The following is a 21,876-nucleotide window of genomic DNA, read 5'->3' as shown; positions in this document are numbered from 1 at the left end:
TTTATTGAAAATAATTTGCTGTACAGACATTCCGTAATTTATTTTTTGTTAGTGAATTAATGCAGACATGGAAAACCTCTTCTTCCGTTGAAGCAAAAGATTGCATCCTCACCACATCGAGAAGAAAGATTGAAAGATCAAGTTAAAAAAAGATCAAGGTTAATACTGGAATCATGTTGTTTCGTTTTATTATGAAATCATTAATTTCTGCATAGATTAGGAATAGCTAAAGAGGCAAAGAATCCCCCTGTCTTGCTATTGCAGTTTAAAGCTGACAGACATTTATCAATAAAAGAAAAAAAAACTACTTAGACGAAAGCCTTTTTAATGTCCAGCACGAGAAGAAAAAGTGAAAGTCTTAAAAATTATCCACATTAGTCTACAAGTCCATGACACAAGTTTCTTCCAAACAAATTTTATTTAAAATGTGCGTGTATAAAACCTTAGATTACCAAAACCCTTTTACATTCACCTTTACTCTGTGGAGTCGAATCATTCCAATAGGTGCAGAAGCCCAATAAATTAAACACAATGTACCAAATAATAAAAATAAAAGTCAGGTCAGATTATCGTGAAAACAGTTAAAACCAGACTTGTGCAAGTGAAAACATCGCGAGAAAAACTTAATGAATTTTGATGGCGTGATGTTGCCAACTTAAAATTCTCGAACATGAACATCAACTGTCCGAACCTGTATGGCATTGAGCTGTCATGCAAAATAGTTGAGCTTCAATTATGTGGAAAGAGCAAAAGTTAAGCTTCCGCAGCGGACCGAAACTTTTGTTGTTTTCTGACAACACCTGCAATGGTATGTTGTATTTAGAACTAACCCAATGTTCTGATTCAAGCACACATCTTTGTAAAATTATTTTTAGACATGTGCTAACTTAATTAAGTAGATACATTATATCAAGAATGTAATTAAATCACACTAATATAATATATTTAATTGTACAATCAACAACTTTAAGATATGCTATAAAAATGTCTAAGTTGAGTAATGTGGACTGGTTACAAAAGATTGTGTCACAGATACCATGATTACAGCTTCAAATTGTTTCCCAGACATTTTACTACAGCGTAGGACAACCTTTCAGTAGTAGTTGCTTTGTCTGTTGTCCAAAATACTGAGCTGTCAACAGACAATTCTTGTTATCTTTCCATGTAAAAGAGCTGAGCTACTGAACAGCTTCAGACTTGCATGAAGCCAGTATTGTAGGAGCTACAACTGTGGAAGTACAATGCCTGAGTTGTTGTGCCAATATGTACAGAAATCAACAGAAAAGCCAAACACTGATGCTCAGTGACCGACGAGCCAGGATGTAACTGTCAAGGGGAAACAATTACATTGCTAGGAAAATAATAAACCCTTTTCACTGCTTTTCTGGCTAGTAAATGTATGATACATTTTATGTTGTTTTGTTTGTAATCTGTGATGGTCAGATGACATTTTGGGTTGTAATTATTGTTGTCTCAGGCTTGACATGTTTGGTGTTACAGGTAACGCTAGGTTACACGGTGGATTACTACATATTGTCCATTTATATATTTATTTATTCTATAATTCTAGAAGCGTGCATTTCTTGTGCAGCATGAAAAGGTATCGTCGCAGGCTGGTAACGGTAAAATGGATTTTCTGGAACATCTAAGTCTGTGACGGCTGAGGGCTGTGGAACTACTGCATCAACATCCTGATGGGCAAGAGTCGCTCTCTGGGAGCTTCAATGGCCGCTGGAGCTGACCCTCGATGGACAGGACGCCGTCAGACGTGAGGGTAGAGTTCAAGGTGAGGGGGTCATCTTTTCCGGAAGAATGTACTGTCGGCTGAACTCTCGGTACACTTTGCGCCCAGGGCTTTCCTCTGTATGCTTAGCCTGCACATCAGCAGCACAAACAGGCATCAAAACACACGGAAATGTAATTAAAGATTTATTACAAGCACATTTTGGATAAAAATACTGCCCTAGGTTGTTATGAAGTGAGCCTACATGAGATTGTTTGTGCACCTGACATTGGGACTGACTCACGTGTACAACGAGGCGATTGTCCACTGTCTTGACGGAAATCTCCTCGGGTTTGAACTGCTGACAGTCGAAGCGCAGGGACAGTCGCTTATTGCCCTGGCTGTCCTGCACGATGGGTCGGTCCACCTTCAGCAGCAGGGAGGACTCCGGTGAGGCACCTGATGACGAAGACGAACTTCTAGTAGTAGTAGTTGTAGTCGTGGTGGACTTGGAGGTCAGTTTTGAAGATCCGAAGCTCCCCATATCGCCGAAGTCCTTTCCGAAGTCTTTTCCGAAGTCTTTTCCGAAGTCACTGCCAAAGTCACCTCCGAAGTCGATGGGCTGTAAACAATGCAGGGGGCGGGGGGACAATGTTGTGCAGTCAAACCATTCAACAAAAATGTCTCCCACATCATAGCCTGCCCATCGACACTTTCCTTCTTGACATCACAGCTACACTGGACTCTTACCTCCAGCTAAAAGATACCCTCTATAGTCTATACACTCATTCTTCTGCTTTAATGATCTGAAAGTTGTCAAAAATTGTTGATTTGCACCGTTTTCTCACCTCAACTGACCTTAACCTTAGGCCCAAGGTCCACTTTCCTCTTCCCTTCCCCTCACCCTCCCTCCGCTCCCTCGCCCACTCACTCATTTGTCATGGCTACATCTCTCTACTCCCCGAACTCGAGATGCCACACCTCGGACCAAATTCTGCCCGTCATCCTCCTCTAACCCTTTGAAAAGCAAGGGTCAGCTGCCTCTCTCTGGCACTAACCTTGAGCTGGAACATCTCGGAGCGAATCTTCTCGAGCTCCCTGTCGAACTCCTTCCACTCGTCGCCGACATCCTTGAACATGCTGCTGAAGACAGAGCGCTGGCGGTCAAAGAAGCCCCAGTCCTCGAACTTCATGGGCACCAAGTGTTCGAACGGCATCCTGGCGGTCAGAGGTCGTGAAGAGTGGAAACTGGGACACGCATGTGACATAAGTTAGTGACACGTGGTATTGGCTCACAGTGACACATGTGTCATTTGTAGGACTGTGTGGTGGTGGTGGTGGTGGTGGTGGTGGTGGTGGTGTGTATGATCCTCAGTTATAGTTACTGTCATCGTGACATTACTTACTGCACTGTCTACTGTGTTCGTGACACTACTTAGTGTAGTGTCTACTGTCATCGTGACACTACCTTTATTATTACCTTTTGTGCTGGAGACATATTTACAGTACAAGTGTACAACATATTTGTGACACTTTTTACAGCAGTAGAAGCGTACACTATACTCGTGACACTACCTACAGCAGTACAAGTGTCTAGTGGACTGGCACAAGCAAAAGAAATATAATGCCGAGGCTGTGTAGACAAGCAAAATAAAATCCTGAGCATGTAGCCGAGTAGGTGAAAGGTCATGAGAGAATTAGTGCCTTTGGCCATACAGGGAGATACGGGTGGTGGGTATGTCTAGCCTCTAGTCTCTCGTTAGTTTCTTGTCAACTTTTTCAGTTTGTTCACTTCTGTCTCACTCCTCTCTCTCCATCTTTGTACTCGTCAGCTTAGCACACACATTGCAAACTTGACGCATAGAGCACAGTCACCTGCAAAAAGTGATTCACCAATCAAGAATGAAGTCCCCGTGCACGTGCCTTTCACAACTTTCCCCCTCAAGATGCTAGAAGTCTTTTTTCTAATTAGTAAATATGTAACAGTTGTCTTTGTTACAGACGGATGGGTTTTTTTACTCAACCGAGGGCATCGCCTCACTGGAGTTGGTCATTACCATGCAGCTGGACCTCCATGGCTTGACGATGCTGATGGCGGCCAAGAAAATTGCGATGTTGCCGAGCATCGTCTCACATCAACAACTTATCGACCCCAACAGATGCAGTGGAAAATGTTTTCATCGTACAACACCATCTAAGGCGAACAACAGCGAATAAAACCTCTCCATCCCATTTTCATTAGCTATCCCTGCTGTCAACAACAAAGTCCTGTGACGACACCTGACACCGCTAGACAGGCCTCCAGGTGTGTTTGTCGACTGTCTGGCACTGAGCCTGGCACCTTGACAAGCAAGACTCTAGCAGGCAGCCGAGTAAACAGTCTCTCGCAGCCGCTGACCTCTGACCCTACTGCAGAACTGTTTGGTGGCAAATGGAGAGTAAACGGACCGACCTCTGACATCGACAAACTGACAACAACCCACGCGCCGTGGCCAAAGGTCAAAGTATGGCGCAGGTAACCCTTGGGTTCTGGTGTCAGGAGTCAGGAGTCAGGAGACTACTTCACTACTTTTGCCCGTAAGAGGCTCGGGCTGAATGCTGCTCACTCCTCTCTCTTTTCCTTCAGGAAAATGATTGCTCACCAAGCAGATTTTTATTTAGTTGAAAGAATATATCTACAATGTCAACAACTCCCAGTTGTGATATACGGAAATGATAAAAATAGACAAGAGGAACGACAGGGGGAGGAGAGAAATCAGCAAGTGACTGTAGAGAACTGAGTGAGTGAGTCCTAGATACCAGCCATCTCCTTGAGCTATCGTGTACACGTGTGCACGCACGTCCTTGTGTGTACACAACTCTTGTGAGTGTACATGCACGTGCAACGGCGGCGGCAACGACAAAAGCGATCAGTAATTGATGTTGCTAAAAATAAACATAAATTATGGCAGGTAAGTAATGTTGGTACAGCGCCACATCTTAAAAGGTTGTTGTTGTTGTGTTGTTGTTGCTCAGATTAAAAACTAGAGCCAGTCTGTTGTTGACTGGCGTGTCTTTTTGTTTATTTATGTTTTGCTAAGCTGCTGGCGTTGGCTGGAGCCTGTGGGCGGTGATGTGGTGTGGAGGGTGGCATGAGGGCCTTGGCAGGTGCTGCTCTCTTCCTTCAGACGCTTCATGAGTCAGCAGTAAACCGGAAAAAAATGACATCAAAGATAAGAGATTTCTTGTGGAATGTTCGGTGTCTGCTCTGTGCAGGTACTGAGAAGTAGTCAGGTAAGTGTAGGTATATACACCTTGACAGAAGTCAGCAACACCTGCCTGCTATGGACGTGCAGAGGACCTAGTCTCACCTCACCTGTTCAATCCCACACACGCAATACCTGTGGCATGCAGGTAATCTTTTCTTACAAGCAGCTTCTGATGAAGAAGTTAAGGAGAAGAAAATAGTTTATTTTTGATGCAGAAGAACGAACACCTTTGTGGTTTCTGTTCTGCCAAGCCTGTCCACCAAACTGTCCTTCATAAACAATCTTTGATAATGTTCATGAAAGTCTCGCGAGCCGTGTGCGGAGTTTCACCTGTGATTACTCTATTACTAATCACAAACTCAGTAGTTAACCCCCTATTAACCCTCCTGGTGTTAAAGCATGTTTCTGTTGACCAGTGATGTCGAGTGTCTCAGACACCAGCTACTCACCAATTGTTTGTTGCCGATTTGTTTACAAAACACTGGAAATGAGTAGTCTAGCTCTTGCATCAGGGTTCAGACAGTTCAGGGAGCAAGAGTTCACAGATTTATTGCCAACAGTTTTTTTTCCACTAACGATTGGCTGGTAAAATTAGTTTTATTTCACTCGGTTTTAAGGCCGTTCTACCCGTGTGCTGTGCGTTGAGCAGACGTGACACACCCGAGTTGACACCCTGTTTAATCCCGGGCTCGTATGTGGGCGCGGCAAGACAGTCATAAAACACACAAAGGAAATTCTTCAGGTGCTATAACAAAAGGTTAAATGCATAAAAACGGCTTTGGGAACAATTTTCACTGAACTCTTTTCCTTCTTTACCTTCAGCGAAAGCTCAAGTTGTAAAAAAACATCTTCCTTTATAACACGCCCTGCCTCTTACATCATTCAAATCTCTTGACAGTTTCACGGTGTCACAGAGTTCACGGTGAGAAATGTTCTGAGAGAGAGAGATGCAGAGAGAGAGAGGGAGGCGCCCCCAGGTAAGGTTGGCACTGAGCACCAAGCAAACAGGTGTTAATCCGAGACGGTGGAGTAAGTTTGGGTAAAGGTAGCTCAAGATGGCTTACCTGAGCTTGTAGGCAGACAAACACTCACAGCTCCAGGAAGCGAGGTAACCGGATGTGACAACACTCACAGAGGCTCTGAGCTGCGAGCATCACAAGCAGGCGGCGGCTGTGCATTGGGTTGTGGAGGATGTGGAGGCGCGACTATAAGTGGCGCTGAAACATTTGCACGTGCGGCCTTGCGCCGGCTTTGGCACGCGAGCTCGTGCAGACAGCAGGTGGGAGTGTGGAGGTGGCATTACGGGTGGGCAAGATAGAGAGAAGGAGAATTTTGAGAAATGGCTTTGCCTCTACTTGGAATACTGCTTCCATGCTCTGCCTTATCGATGTTCAGAACTCCCCAACAACAACTTAAAAAATTTAGAGGATGAAGATGTAGTGAGACAGGGAGAGATGAGGGGCATAACGTGGGTAATATGTCACTTCCGTATATCATTTTTAGCTGGTAAAAATCTTTCGAGAAGTTACTATCCACCGCTATTTTCTAATTAAAGTAAGGGTAGCAGGCTGATGATAAAATTACTTGTTGACCTTTGGGTACATGAGGTGATAAGATAATGTGGGATCAAATATTTAAAAACCACTGTAAGCAGTTGCTGACACTGCCATTAACTTGATGGATGTGTATGAGAACTCTGCCCACCACAAAAGGACGAAGCACGCACTCGCACTGCCGGCAACATTTGGCTGTAAAAATACAGTGACAACCACGAGAAAATACAGTCCACACATGACATTGTTTCCCCTTGCCGGTGCCAAGATAACTATTCCCCTTTCCCTCCTGTCGATGAAACACTCTGGAAGATCCTGCCTGCCCTTGGCTTTGCGATGTAAGAACATCCGCGCCGCGCGGGGCCTGTTGGGATGCGGCACGTGCGTGTTTATGGGATGCGATTCGGGGTGGGATGGAAGGACAGCAGCAGTCATACAAACAACTGCTTCTAGAACATTCAGCTTTGTTCTTTACACAACTGCTCCTCTGTCATCAGTCTGTTTGACCATGTTCCACTTTACTCGTAATCCGACTTTTAAATTTGTCAACACGATTTCGAGAAAAAAATTAGTTCGAATGTAAGATGGCTGGATCCGAACCCCGCACTTGCATAAACAAGTCTGTACACAGTGACCATAAAATTATTGAACACACACAGGTAAACAGATAGGTGGAGGAAGAAAGGATGGCAAACGGACTGACAGACAGACTGACAGACAGACAAACAGGTGTTTACCTGTAAGGAAAAGGTAACTCCAAAGGTTATGTTACTCTCCCCGGGAGCTGCTGAGGCGCCGACTGTTACCTGTGGCTGCCGCTCTTTTGAAGTCAACGCCTGCCTGAAGAATGCAGCCTGCCCAGATCTGCAGGTGAGAACAGGTGCTCGGCAATGTCTTGATGCACAGAAAAGAAGAAAGAGGAGATAACAGGACAACTATTTGAACAGAACTCCGCATTGGCCAAACAACATTTGTTTATTGTTTGAAAGATGGAGGTTTGTTTATCAGTTCGCCGTCACGCGGACCGATTGTTATCATCGTGTCTCTCTAGAATCAATCTAGAATTTACAAATAACTCGGGTAAGAGCAGGAAAATGTATCACGTGACAGTCAAAGAAGTGATGCTCCTCGTCGACCTTTACTTACTCGTGACCTCTGGCTGCGCGTGCTGCCCTCTACCGCCACCAGAATCACAGCAGACAAACAGCAAAGTGAGGGTTGGTGCTGTGAAGATCGCAGCCTCCCAAACAACCGCTAGCAGGCGCAGAAAGACTACGTGTGATGTCAGGTAGATGCTTCTACACCTTTATGTGTCTCGGTAAGCCAGGTGAGTCACTGAGACACAGGGCAACCTGCTTGTCGATCACGAAGAGTAGAAGTGGCAGTTCTCGTCTAAAAACAGTCATCACAAAATAAGAGATAATTCGGGGCTAAGGAGAACAACAAGGAGGGAAAAAACCCTCACTTCTAGAAGCTTCCGCTTCCCTCCATCCTATACCCAGGAGGGGCTGAAGCTGGTTCAAAACACTAGAAGACCTGGGAAATCAACTGAACTCCCACTCCCACAACCCCTCCAGAAGTTGCATTGCAAGGAGATTACACGTTAAAGACCTTTTCCCGGTTTGTGGCAAACAGGTTCGCCCTCCCCCGAAGCTCTCCCCCCCACCGGGGTCGTAGAGGGAGCTGCGCGCGCCCAGGCTCCTCGTGCGTAAAGCGGGCGAACAGTGGTGGGGGCGTTTGTCGGGGGAGGGGGTAGTGGTAGATGTGGGGCTGGTGGTGGTGGGGGGGAAGGTTAGTATGTGTAGGTCCTTGCAAGGACTGTACCCAGGTGATGCGAGGGGTGAACCAGCCAAAACAGCCTGCAGGCTGCACGCGTGGGGTTGTTCTGGATAGAGAATTCCAGAAGGTTTAGTCTGTGGGAATGCCGATCATGGGAAAGGTAATTATTTAACCTCTCGCTATCGCAGTGCACTTCACAAGCTAATCATCCAACCACAGAGGCAGGAATTTGTGTGGATCAGAGAAAACTTGGCAAGGACTGTCCGTGGTGTGGGTGATCTTCCACCATCAACACACCGGGCTGTAGTCTCTCCTCTCAGCTTTTTATGTCTCCTTCGTCTACCTGTCCAGTCATGTCTCTGAATTATTGTAGCGGCGGCAACAGCACAAATAACATGATGATGATGATGATGATGATGATGATGATGATGATGATGATGATGATGATGATGATGATGATGATGATTGGATTTTGTGATTAAAAACCCGAGACCCCGTGCCTACTGTCTAATGCTGCAAGACTCTGTTACATGATTTTATCGCCGCCCACCCCGAGTTCAGAGACTTGATGTCAGCCAGTGCACCCTGTGTTTTACACCGAGTGCTGTCTGGTTCTGTTTGCACTGGACCCAAAGCAAGGAAACACTATCGGCAACACGCCCAGTGCCTCACGGGGATGCAGGTGTCACAGGAACCACCCGCTTCTCAACACAAAGAAATGAGGTTAACTACCTGTAACCTTCGTGTGAAGATCTCGCCATCAAATTGCCCCTCGTCCCTAAACAATTTCTTTCATGTTCCAGTGAGAGACAGTCACTGACTCCTGAACCTCCACAAACACACTTGTTGGTAGCTTTGTTTACTATTTGTTGGTAGCTTTGTTTACTGTTTGTTGGTAGCTTTGTTTACTGTCATGAAAGGCTCACGTACGATGTGTGAATGACGAGATGACCCATGTCCAGCGGGACAGCCTGAGTTACACTTACACCTGGTCAAGCAAGGACCTCTACAGGCTGCAGGTGTTAGAAGCCATGGTGGCCACAGGTGTTTCTGTGTACAAAAGTTACCGGCGTAGCCGTTGGGTTACAATGACATCATCTACAGGCCGGGGTCTGGCTGGTCACACGAGGTCACCTGTGGTCACACATTGCGCCCTCCACATTGTCTGGAGCTTTGCACAGACGACAGCACGATACAGAGTTCCTTTCTGAGATTGGTTGTGGGACTTTCCTAATGTTTGTTTTTGTTTGTTTGTTTTTTTGAAGAGCCGTTGTCCTAGGACCCAAGAATGCGTCAACATGGCCCAATGCTGACGTCACATAATGACGTTGTACGACCGTTAGCTAGAATGTTCTTGGTGGTGTCGCAGGTGACGTGTCAGAACTGGGTCCGTAAACAAGGTGTCAGGTTGGTCCGGTCTACACACCATGTCACCTGAACAAGGTGAGAGAGGATGTCACGGCATCGCCGCACCTTGTCCGGCACCTGGCTCCTTGAGTGCACTGAGTGCAGCCCTGGTACCTCGGGTAGTCTGCTGTTTCTTTGCTGCATTGTTTCAACTCGTCAGTCTCCTGTCTCCTGTCGCGGCATCATGACTGACATCATCATCATCATCATCGTCGTCGTCGTCATCGTTGTCGTCCGACACACCATGTTAACCAGTTAAGCTGGGTACCGGTCCTCATAGGCAGGCCTGACGAGAGGGGGGGACAGGGGGGTCTGGTGTACCCGGGCCCGCGGCTGTCAAGGGGGCCCGGCCTTGGTCAGTGGATTTTTTTTTTCTTCTTCTTCTCCTTTTCTTTTTCTTTTAAAGAAAGGTCTAAGGACAGAACACCCAAGCATTACACATGCAGAAGTTGAGTTTGAGTGTAGATATTGAGATTCGAATTGTAAACATACATTATATACTGGGAAAATAATTTACGATTACAAGTACAAGGGGCCCGGAGAGGTCTGTCCCGGGGCCCGGGCTGGCTCTCGGCGGCCCTGCTCATAGGGGTGGGTTGGCTTGTCCTCCTGGCGACTGACTGATCGTGCAGGAAGAGGACCCTTCAGGTACATGCAGCAACTGAGGCCTGATGTGCAACCTGATGTGCAACCTGATGCACGAAGACGATTAGAGAGAGAGATAGATGACTGCAGTGACAATAAATCCCAGATTCCTGATGGAGGACACAAAGGTAATGTTGGTTTCGCCCACCTTGATGTCACTTGGTAGAGAAACGAGGGAAGATGAATTTCTTCTTCTTGAACGTAGAAGGGATTCCGTTGTATCATCTATCATCGCTGAGTTTCAGTTTGTTTGTCACCATCCAGTCTTGGACTTCATTAATACAGACTTCTATGGCGCTGGTAGCAGAGTGAGACTCAGCCAGTGGAGTGGAGCAGAGTAACAATTCTACAGAGTGACAAAATGTTGCAGAGACATTCTTAAATCGTGACAAAGTTTTACACATCAATGTGTAGGTGTCATGAACCAGCCTGGTTCAAGGCCAGAAAACAGCGCCGAACTAGTAACAGAAACAGTAAGGAGGGGCAGTTGGTACCTGAGGCGATACAGGCTGCGGGTGAACAATAGGGGTGAAGATGTTATCTCCCTTTGTGGTAGCTGAGCCTGGGAATCGAGGCCGCTTACGAAACGGGGGCCGCAGGCATCACTTCACGGGTGTTAATGAAAGGCCAGTACACTGTACACTCGGTCGTGAGAACAGAGTTTGTTTTCTTTACCACCGACTGGACGCCGGTGCCGAATAGGGGAGCTAGACTGTCGGAGGGTGGTGTGGCCGACCGTGGGAAGATGAGCGGTGGATAGATGATGGGTATCCGAGTATAGCGCGAGGGGGTGTAGTCAGAGAGCTGAGATGTAGAGAGGGTGCACTCCTTCTTTATCCTTACTTGTTAAAAAGCAGTGACGGAGTTGCGTCCCTTCGAAATGATATGCTACGTGCAGTTGCTACTATCAACCACTACTAAACAAAGTCGGCGCTAGCAGTGTTTATCTTTGGAGTAAATGTCTAGGTGTTTGCGATATCAAATGACTTTTATCTAAGAACAGATTTTTGTGTCTTTTATTGATGAGAATTGCTTAGACGAGTGTAGTTTGGGAGAGTTTTAATACAAGTATGACAGCTGACTATATTTAAAAGGATAACTTTTATAAATTCAAACAGCACATCCATGAGCACAAATTTGCATTTATTTAAAATCCATAAAAATCTAAATTATGAGAATTTATGAATATGAGAAAAGCAGTTAAAAACAAACTTACACATGAATATAAACAAGCCACATTCAGAAGACTTGCTCACGTACTGAGACATATAGATTTCTGTTAACATACAAGCATGAGCAATAAATTATCACACAAATCATAATACTGCTAATAATAATGTATATATTTATCTACATTCATATCCCTTATTGTAAGAACATTGGTGGACAATTTAAAGATAACAGCGATGCTTACTATAAAATATACAGCAAGCAGATACTCAAAAGGGATCATTCACACATGTACTTTAAATAAAGATTTATAACATTTTCTTTCACACTGTTCTAAAATAATTTTAAATTACTTTAGCTGAAAAGCTACAAATGATGAAACTTCAACATTTTTCTATTTCTTTTTGTTCCTTTTTCAAAAAAGGACACAGAGCTATCTTTCAACGAACAATGAAGGCGAACATTGATAAACAGATTAATCACACTTTCTTTCAGATCACATGCACCAAGTGGACAACAGAGGTCAATGCTTTTTAGCTCTTCCCACAGAAGTCGAATCAACTGAGATTTAATTTTTTTCCCAGGAAGTAACTGGTCAATATTTTTACAATAGGTACACTCTAATATCTTAACTGTCTCACTCAGAATTTTACTTGGAATATTGAGTCCACCAAACTGCTTGTTTATAAGAAACTTTTCTGATTCTGATCCTGTGAGAGATCCTGCAATAGTTGTCTTACATTGATCACAAATCTTTCCCATTAACTTTTTAACAAGATATCCTGAAATATAGTGCAACACATTTTCTTCTGCAATGTTTAAACATTTGTTTTTTGGTGGTGGTTGTATGGAGAAAATGGCTAGAGGGTCACTACAGTTATCATCATCAAAATTATTGAAAGTGATATTTACTTTATCAATAATGTCTTTGTCATTTAAACAATCACTGTCATGGTCATAGTCATTCTCATCAATATCTTCATTACATATCATTATGTCCTGTTGTTTTTCAGCGGTCACAGATGTCAGAGTCAATAAAGAGCTGTCATTGTCCTTCTGGCAATTAGTTCCACGACTGTGATGAAACAGGTTCTCAATCATGAGCTGACGGAAGAATAATCTAAACTGTTCTGCAGTGGGATTATGTAGATGCTCCCCTTTTTGCCGAATGCAAGAAAAAAGTTTTCTAAGCAGTCTTGATTCAGTCTATCTGTAAGAAGGAATGAAATACCATGATTTGTCTGAAGCTCATCAAAAAGCTCAAGCAGAGCCTGCACAGTCATCTTCCACCCTGTCAGACAAGGTAGTGCATTGGATGAGGGTGTTTCAACAGTGCGCAACCATTGCAAAGTGTCACAGAGAAACTCTTTATGCCCAGATGATCGTGACATTGCATGACCCATCTGTCTTTCCTGAACTGAGTCTGCTGCTGTTAAATGCATTAAACAACTGGTCAAGCGTTCAATAAATAGTGCTGTTTGTTTAGCAGCATCAGGAAGTGTTTCCAAACTGCACTAATGTTGATATCCCAGCTGCAACTGAGTGAGACAGTACCTGTGCAGCCAACGAAACATTCATTTTACTGAAAGGGGGAAGGATCATGTGTTTTTCAGTTAACTTTGGTGCCATTCGCACAGAATTTTGTTTGTCAAACTTGAAAAAGTTTTTCCACATGTTCCAAGAGCACAAACTGCATTTACAAGAAACCATGCTTCTTTAAATTGTTACGTATGTTTTTTAGAAGATGTGGGGGATCATACATGAAAAAGATCTTCCCGTTATTATGTAATAAGAATGGATGGCTTTCTGAAATATTAAACTGCTTTTCAAATGTTTTTCTATTGTTTGCCCCCTGGTCTGCTATGATCACCTTCACCTTCAAACCAGCACCCTGCACTTAATTCACACATTCTTTGATCAGGTCAAACTGCCTTTCACTGGGCATTGGTCCACTTGAGAGAAAATAGCCAACTGGCTGTTTCCAGGAAGATATCAATCCTCTCAACATAAACACTGTAGCATGATTGGCTATGAGGTGTGTTCTTGAGTCACTCCCGAAGTCTTCAAAGCCTTCTACTTCATCTTTTTCTTCATTATATTTAACTTGTTCTTTAATAGTCATTTTATCTATCAGTAGAGCACACAGATTTGAGTTTGGAGGATATGCAGCTATTTTCACCTTGAGTCCTTCTAATATTTTTTCACTAAATCCTGGGTAAATCTTTATTTTTTGCATCGTCCTCTTTAATGTTGATACAGAAGGGAGCAAAAAAATTTTCTTCAGCAAACGATAGGCCTTCAGACTTGTATGAAGCAAAGAGAGAGCTGTTACTTTGTCATTCTCTGTCCATCTATATCCATTCTTGCTCTTATTATTTTCTTTTAACTGTGATGTAAAAAAAAATGCTCTCAGATGGAAGAATGGTAGACAGTTGTTTTAAAATGGTAGCTTTTTTTGCTTTCTTTTGGCTCCTTCTGTTTCTGCTACGCTTTTTTGTTTCCTTCTTTTCGAGCTCTTCCATCAGGCTGCTGAGTTTTTCTTTAAGATTTGTGATCTCCATCTTTAATTCAGCTTTGTAGGAGATCTGGCACAGTTATAGAGCATGAAGGCTCAACTGCAATATCTGCTTGTTCTTCTGCAAACAGATGTATAAAAAAGATGCTTGTAATGTACTGGACAATATCATCCCTCATTTTATAAATATTTTCTTAATGAATGAAAAATAGCAAGAAGACATATATGATTTAAAAACAATTACCTTGCAAGACTACAGCTTTCTGTTAAATCCTGGGCTGCTTTGCAGAGGTAGGTTTGGATATTCTGTCCATTGGTCGCTTTCTTGAAGAAGTTACCTACAAATACAGGTACATGGAAATGTGATTTACAGATTTTGCACCTATTAGCATAATGAAAATGAGTTAACAGTAACCAAAATATCCAATAAATCTATATGTAGAATCTGTACAAACACACACACATTCAAACAGACCTTTTGCAGTGCAAGCTATGATCATCATTAGCCTTATGTCCCAGTTAGAGTGATCTCTCATGATAAATGTTAATTAAAAAAATAAAATATGACAGAAACAAAGGACCATGATGGTAAAATATGGCTTAGTAATATATATTGGAATATATTATTATCTATTATATATTATTATCTTATAATCATAAGTTATCAACCTTGCATGGTGGATTTGGAATGGAGAAAATTGTGGGGACTGCATTCCAGACAAGACTTTTTTTTTGGGTTGGACAGTTGTACTCGTAAAGTTCATCCATATTTTGCACCTGTTGTAATAATTTTTTCAATATATTAATAACAAATCTTTTTATAACACCTCACCCCAGTGACGAATGCCTTAAATGAAAATACTATAACAAATTTAAATAGGTTTGTAATCAGATAAGTGAGAATTCATCACACAGTTTCACAGTATAATCAGTAAAGTCGTTTTAATAATCATAGAAATCGAACAAACGTGTTGTAGTAGACTGCTCTGAACTACAGTAGACACTTATCGATCGTAATTTGAGAATAAATTTTTAGCTTACCTCTCTTCGTCCTTTGGGAAATTGTGGAAAAGTTTTTCTTTTGAGGTTGATTTAAATCTGGCGTTCTGACAGTTTATTGCAGAGCAAAATTGCCCACCTTGCCTCAGACGATCGCCTTGTGCCATGTTGTTTCGTAGCATCCTACTACGAAAGATAACTCTAACTGACGAGTTTTCCCGCGGTCACGAGTGATCCCTCTCTACATCTAAGCTCTCTGGTGTAGTCCCTCTAGTCAGAGTTCGACAGCGTCAGAACTAGTTCGATAGAATTGACAGGGGCCACGTGGCCCGGTAGTATATAAGCTAGAACCGAAGTGTGGTCGAGGCTTCCAAGGTCCGGTGGCGCAACGGTTAGCGCCTGTCACCAATACAGTGAAGGTTGGCTGCCCTGAGTTCATTTCTCGTCTCGGGCACGCTGTTCTTTCTCTGCACGTGGCATCTGTTTACAGGGCTGGCTGCTTGCCGTGATATAGCCTTAGTTGCTAGCACGGTGTATTCCCCCCCCCCCCCCATAGTGCGAAATCGCCGCAAGGTGGAAGCACTTTCCTACTAAACAACAACAACAACAACAATAGTCGAGGCTTTTTCCCTCGTGTTCCAGCAGAGACGTAGTCTCTGAGTGATAGTCAGTCGCAGGCAGCAGGTCTGAAATAGGGAAGCCCGTTCAATCAGAGCGTATCACTACCTGCTGGCACTTGTGATCTGGTGGAGTAGAGAGGAGAGTGTGCGCTGTAACCAAGGATTGATTCTCCCAACAAGTGAGGGAGTTAACTGTGTCCGGCAGCAAGACGTGCGAGGCAGCGGCTGGCAGACACCACCGTGCCACCGGCCCTGTGTGGTCATCTACAGAACAGCCTACAGTCATCTCTACTGCGAGAATCGTCGCTGCACCCATTGCCTGGAGTAACTGGGTGGGACAGTGACAAGAAATAATCTACGAGACCAGGTGCATGCAGGCAACTGCACCCGTCTTCAGGAAACAACGACTTCCAGTTCAGAAGTCAGCTCTACTACGAGTATCGTCGCTGCATCCGTTGCCTGGGGCAACCGTGGTGGGACAGTGACAAGGAATCGCCTAGAAGCCCAGGGGTACGTAGCCAGCTACACCCAGCTTCAGGAAGCAACAAGCGAAGCAGTCGAGTGAGACTATCAGTACGATATTATTCCAAGACTGTGAATTGTGTGTCAGGGACGGACCGCGTGTCCGGACATATGTGCAGATACGTAAGATACGTAAGATCAAATTATTTTCTCAATTCATTGTTGTTCAATCGTCTTCATGTCAACCTAACTTGCTTTTGTTTTAATTATAATCTTTTACGTGTACACTGTCTTGTCAGTGGAGTGTTTGCGCACGCGGGTGTGACTGTTAGTCAGGACGCGTGCGGACGTGCGTACAGGCGGCGATTGTGTGTGAGGGTGAAAGCCGGGTGGAGCGAGCCAGCTAAAGATACCCCTTTCCCCTCGGGCTAGTCAGGCCAGCCTTCTCCCAGCCTAGTAATACGTCACAGTAGGTGACAGATGAATGATCGTATCTAAAACAGATATACAGAAAATCAGTCAACGTGGAACTTGCACGAAGTAAGGCTAATGGTCTGATTGGTGGCTACTGGTTTCTACAGGAGTAGCTGACAGTTCCACCTACAGCACGATGGAAAAGACAAAGTCTGCCAATAAGGACACTGAGCAGCATGTTGATGTAGGTCTCCATGATGCCCTTGACTGCTGCCATGGATGTAGTGCTGAAATAAACAATAAACAAGCACATGTATACATACCCAGGCCACCCACATACACAGCAACACAAAGCATGCACACGAGCACAGAAACACACCCAGATATATAAATACAAGCTAATGTCATGATATTCTGTACTTTACATTGTAGCATCGACAGGATTTGTAGGAACTTTACTGGTCCTTACATGCTCTTAGACTTTTCTACATAAGGACTTATATTCACTTCGTGTTCCTCACAGCCACAAAATATTACATCAAATTCATTTTTGCAGGTCTTCAAATCCACATTAAGTTTACAATGAGACTCATCTATTCATAGGGTCCCCCACTATGCAAGTCATTTTCTCGACTGAAGAAAGAGGAGAAATAAACACCAAAAGCAGAATGTACCCCATCAACACCCCACCCGGTTCGCACCATGCTGAGTATAGCCTGTAGTACCCGGTCAAACTCTCGACAGCCAGTTCTACGAAACATCATCACTCAGAGTGTCCCGAGTCCAGATCTGAGTCCGACACCTTTCAGTTCTTACTACAGTGGTGACAAGGGAGTGACTTGACGTAGGGCGGAGTGGGAAGGTGAAAATCAAATGAAGGTAGATAATTGCCCAAAGCAATAACACCCCACCAAAAGGGAAACACACAAACATATATATGCATGCACACACACATAAACACACACATACATAATGCTTATATACATAAACATGGACAATAATACGCAAATTTACCAAAATAAATGAGACGCACATACATAATACATGCGTGTGTCATTCTTTCACTGCATTTCGCTGTGTGTGCGTGTGTGCATGTCTGCGTGTGTGCATGTCTGCGTGTGTGTCGGCGTGTGTGTCGGCGTGGGTGTAGTGTCGCACCCGCCACTGCGCGTTCGATGAGATGTCAGCTCTCATCTCGATGATTTCCATTTTTTTATCCGAAGACACCACAATCCACGCTGGTCCACGGGCTCGCCTCCCTTTTGACCTTTGTTGATGTCTGGATCGTTGGGCCAGGACTCCTTCTCCCTGCAATGCCAGAGTCTGTGGCCTGTCCTGTGTGGAGACTGTGTTGGCAAAGTGTTTGTACAGCTTTTGTATGCCAGCTGCCAATGGTGGTGTATGTGTGAACGCTGTCCTTCTGCGTGGAGTACACACCACTGAGTACATTGTTACTGATATTTGTCATGTCGCCAGATGATATCAATCTTCTTATGGAGTGCATATCTCAACTATGTCTGAAATCGTAGACTTTGACAAAACAACACAAGGCTGAATGGATAAACCTGAGCATCCATCACATTTTCACTCCACGCGATAATCCTCATTCTTCCTATTTCAATACATACATACACACATACCTACATACACACATACATACATACATACATACATACATATATACATACATACATACACACATACACACATACATACACACACATACATACATACACACACACATACACACACACAGACACACACATACATACACACATACATACAGGCACACATTAATGGATGGCTACATAATAATTCACCTGTCACTGCAGACCCCAGTAATATTTTTGTAGACGACATTCTACCTACAAAAGATAAAATCTGACACGTGATCAGTGTGGGCTCGCTAAATAGACGAACCTTATGATATGTGGTTGAAACACTGTAGCCACTACAGCTAAATAAACGTCCACAATAAATAGATAAAATCTTGCTGATATCTCGATCGAGTTTTTCCACCTCATCTGTTCCTCTACTTGACACCCACGGATCCGGTTGCATACACACACACACATTCTCTCTCAAGTTTTGAGAGCTCGCATCTTAAATGGATTTCGCCAAACTTTATCAAGATATCCGACTGGGCCTTGCTTATAACTCAAGCATGATCAAATTTAATTTTCACGATAGCAGGCACGCAGGATGGTCAGAAATTGAAGGAAGTGTAATCTTATGTAATCAGCGGCGGCGTTAGGGGGGTGGCAAGTGGGGCGGCCGCCCCAGGCCCCGCTCTCGAAGGGCCCCGCGCTTCAGCCCCGAGGTAAGGTGACCAGACGCTTTTGACCTCGTGTCCCGCCTGCTCATAAAATGTCCGGCTTTGTGGCAAGTCCATCATGTCCCGCTTGTCTTTAACAATACTGTACACTGATTCTCATCCGCGCCTTTGGTTTTGGCTTTTGCCTTTTTGGCGGTGTTTTGTTGATCCTTATTTCTTTTTCGTTGCTCTGCGGGCTCCGGTGTTTGACCCGTGACGACAATGACCTGCCGGCCGACATCTTATTGCACGCGCCGCTGGTACATCGCCGGTGGTCGTCTGCTCGTCCATCGTAATGAAGGTGTCAGCTTCTTTGTTAATGTTGTCGAGTTCCCCCACTTCCCAGCGGCAACCCACGCCAGCTGACTACACCCCAAACCTGGTGATAATAGAATGGACAACAAATGAGTACACAATGGCTTTCACCTGCCGACTTTGTTGTGTAAAGTGAAGCTGTTGGAAGTCGCTCGCTTTCCTTTGAAGGCAGCCTCTAACGACTCCATCAGACATGTCAGTCTGTTATTATTTTTTTCTTTTTACTTTGTCTGTGTTGGAATGCTACAGACTGCCGATTTCTAACTCTGCTATACTTGATAAAATACATTTTTAGGAAATTAACCTAGGCCGATGTTTAAAAAAACAAACAAACAAACAAACAAACAAACAAACAAGTGCATTTTACATTTTGGCAGACGATGCCGATCCAAAGGCATAATCAGGCCGTACTGAAGGCCACCCCTGGTATAGAGTTGTAGACTAATGTAGTTTGCTTGGTGATGGAGAAACGCGCACACAAAGCGACAACACAAAACTTAAAAAAAAAATAATAAAAAATAAAAATATGGAAGAAAGGAAAAAAAAAGAAAACAAAACCCCTTTCATACAGATGGCCAAACAAAACAAATAGGGGAGAGCCCCACCATAACACGCACGCACAAAAAAAACAACAAACAAAAACCAATCAGACACACACCCACCACCATGTACACCCACCCCTCTAGCCAATGGCACTCGCGTGGTCACAACTGTCATCGCAGTTCAAAAGGTTATTCCCCCTTCCAGGCCACTGCCTGAGTCACCCGCCGTTCACAGCCAAGGACCAGTTACACTGTTACAGTGTCACACCAAGAAATAATATCCCTGGACAAGTGGCAGACGATTTTTTTCACTTAACTGCTAGAACGAGGCTCGGAACCACAAAACTTCCGTTTTTTTCACATTTAAGATTAACTACTAAAAAGAGGCAGGAAACGACATAGCTTCCGGTTTATTTACTTTGTTACAGCTCGCCGAGACCAACAGCCGATCACTTCACAATACACGTTCATGGTCACACCCTCTGTTATTGTCACGAACACAGTTCGTCCTCGCGACTCGAGTGTCGGTGCGTGGCCAACGGTCTGGTCACACGCAGGTGGTCAACGGTCAACGTCCTCAGTTTGCTGACTGACGGCGGTCTGTTCATCCTTCGCCGTGCGGTAACTTTTCACTCCGATTGATCAAGTGTTTGACTGAGTCTGCAGAAAGTGAAGTACATCAGCAACACACTCTACGACCATGCATATACAATCACAAGCGTCTCTTGTTCCCTTCCAACAACAGCGTCGTCAGCCCCGACAGACGCCAAACCTTATCTACACAAAGAGAATTCCCTGACTTTGTCTTAGACGCTAATCGCATATCATAACTACACAAACAAAAATCCCCAAAATACAGATTCAGCACATGTCTCCCACACACACACACACGCACACACGTCTGTACACAAATCTCTCAGCCTCAGTCGCTCACGCACTTTGCACTTTGCGCACCGGCTGGCCAGCCACCCATGTCTTTAAAAATCTTATTCACGCTCACTGATTCGCATCCACGCCTTTGTTTTGGTTTGTCTTGTTGATCCCGATTTACTTTTCGTTGCTCTGCGGGCTCCGGTGTTTGACCCGTGACGACAATGACCTGCCGGCCGACATCTTATTGCACGCGCCGCTGGTACATCGCCGGTGGTCGTCTGCTCGTCCATCGTAATGAAGGTGTCAGCTTCTTTGGTTACTTCTCAGTGGCATTAACTTTCCTCCCTACCCTAACCCCACGCCAGCTGACTACACCCCAAACCTAGTGATAATGGAATGGACAACAAATGAGTACATAATGGCTTTCACCTGCCGACTTTGTTGTGTAAAGTGAAGCTGTTTGTAGTCGCTCGCTTTCCTTTGAAGGCAGCCGTCCCCTATGTCAGCCTGCTATTATTTTTTATCTTTTTACTTTGTCTGTGTTGGAATGCTACAGACTGCCGATTTCTAACTCTGTTATACTTGATAAAATACATTTTTAGCAAATTAACCTAGGCCGATGTTTAAAAAAAAATGAAAACAAGTGCGTTTTACATTTTGGCAGACGATGCCGATCCACAGGCATCTACAGGCCGTGTTTAAGCCCACCCCGGGTATAGAGTTGTAGACTAATGTAGTTTGCTTGGTGATGGAGAAAAGAGAAGAGAAAGTTTCACGGTGTCGTGAAGTAACTATGGGAAACAAACTCCTTTGACATCTCACTTCGGGCTTAGAGGTTGCAGTGCCAGTGGCGGACCCCATCCTCTCCATCCACAGAGTGGCCATACATCAGTGACATATCCACCTCTTTACTGTCAATTCCAACTTGCTCGCAGGTCCCCCAAGTGGCACATTAATTCAGAGACCTCAATGCACGAGCGTTCTTCTAGAATCTAGACCAGACCTGGGCAAAGGGCGTCCCGCGGGCCGAATCCGGCCCGCCTCTTGTCTCTGACCGGCCCGCACGCTGGCCCGCCCGCCAGTATATATAGTATATATACAGTACTGGGTAACACTGAGTTAACTATATTAGTCCGGCCCTCTAAAACCATCCCAGTTTCTCATTCGGCCCCTTGGGAAAATTAACTGCCCACCCCTGATCTAGACGGTTCATGCGCGATAAATCATTGTGTCCAGCGGCCCTCTGACACTTGGCCCGCTACCCCGACGCATTGTGTCCAGCGGCCCTCTGACACTT

At 44.4% G+C, this 21,876-nt stretch overlaps 1 protein-coding gene and 1 long non-coding RNA gene across 2 annotated transcripts; both read right to left on the bottom strand.

The window, feature by feature from the left end:
- Positions 1 to 308: 308 nt before the first annotated feature.
- LOC112559527 (protein lethal(2)essential for life-like) lies at positions 309 to 6,196 on the bottom strand. The gene is given in 6 exon segments (XM_025230854.1): positions 309 to 1,740; positions 1,743 to 1,799; positions 1,802 to 1,874; positions 2,028 to 2,345; positions 2,782 to 2,971; positions 6,036 to 6,196. Coding segments are annotated over 5 exon segments (672 nt in total). The 5' UTR covers positions 2,941 to 2,971; positions 6,036 to 6,196; the 3' UTR covers positions 309 to 1,675.
- A 7,914-nt stretch (positions 6,197 to 14,110) lies between these two features.
- On the bottom strand, positions 14,111 to 14,771 carry LOC112559936. Its single transcript, XR_003098443.1, has 3 exons — positions 14,710 to 14,771; positions 14,285 to 14,378; positions 14,111 to 14,161 (listed from the first exon to the last, which is right to left on the bottom strand). It is a non-coding gene; the product is annotated as an uncharacterized LOC112559936 (long non-coding RNA).
- Positions 14,772 to 21,876: the final 7,105 nt, after the last annotated feature.

Source organism: Pomacea canaliculata, linkage group LG3 (genome assembly GCF_003073045.1).
Source record: "Pomacea canaliculata isolate SZHN2017 linkage group LG3, ASM307304v1, whole genome shotgun sequence".
Classification (NCBI taxonomy): Eukaryota; Metazoa; Mollusca; class Gastropoda; order Architaenioglossa; family Ampullariidae; genus Pomacea; species Pomacea canaliculata.
This window is presented reverse-complemented; position numbering and strand designations above follow the sequence as displayed.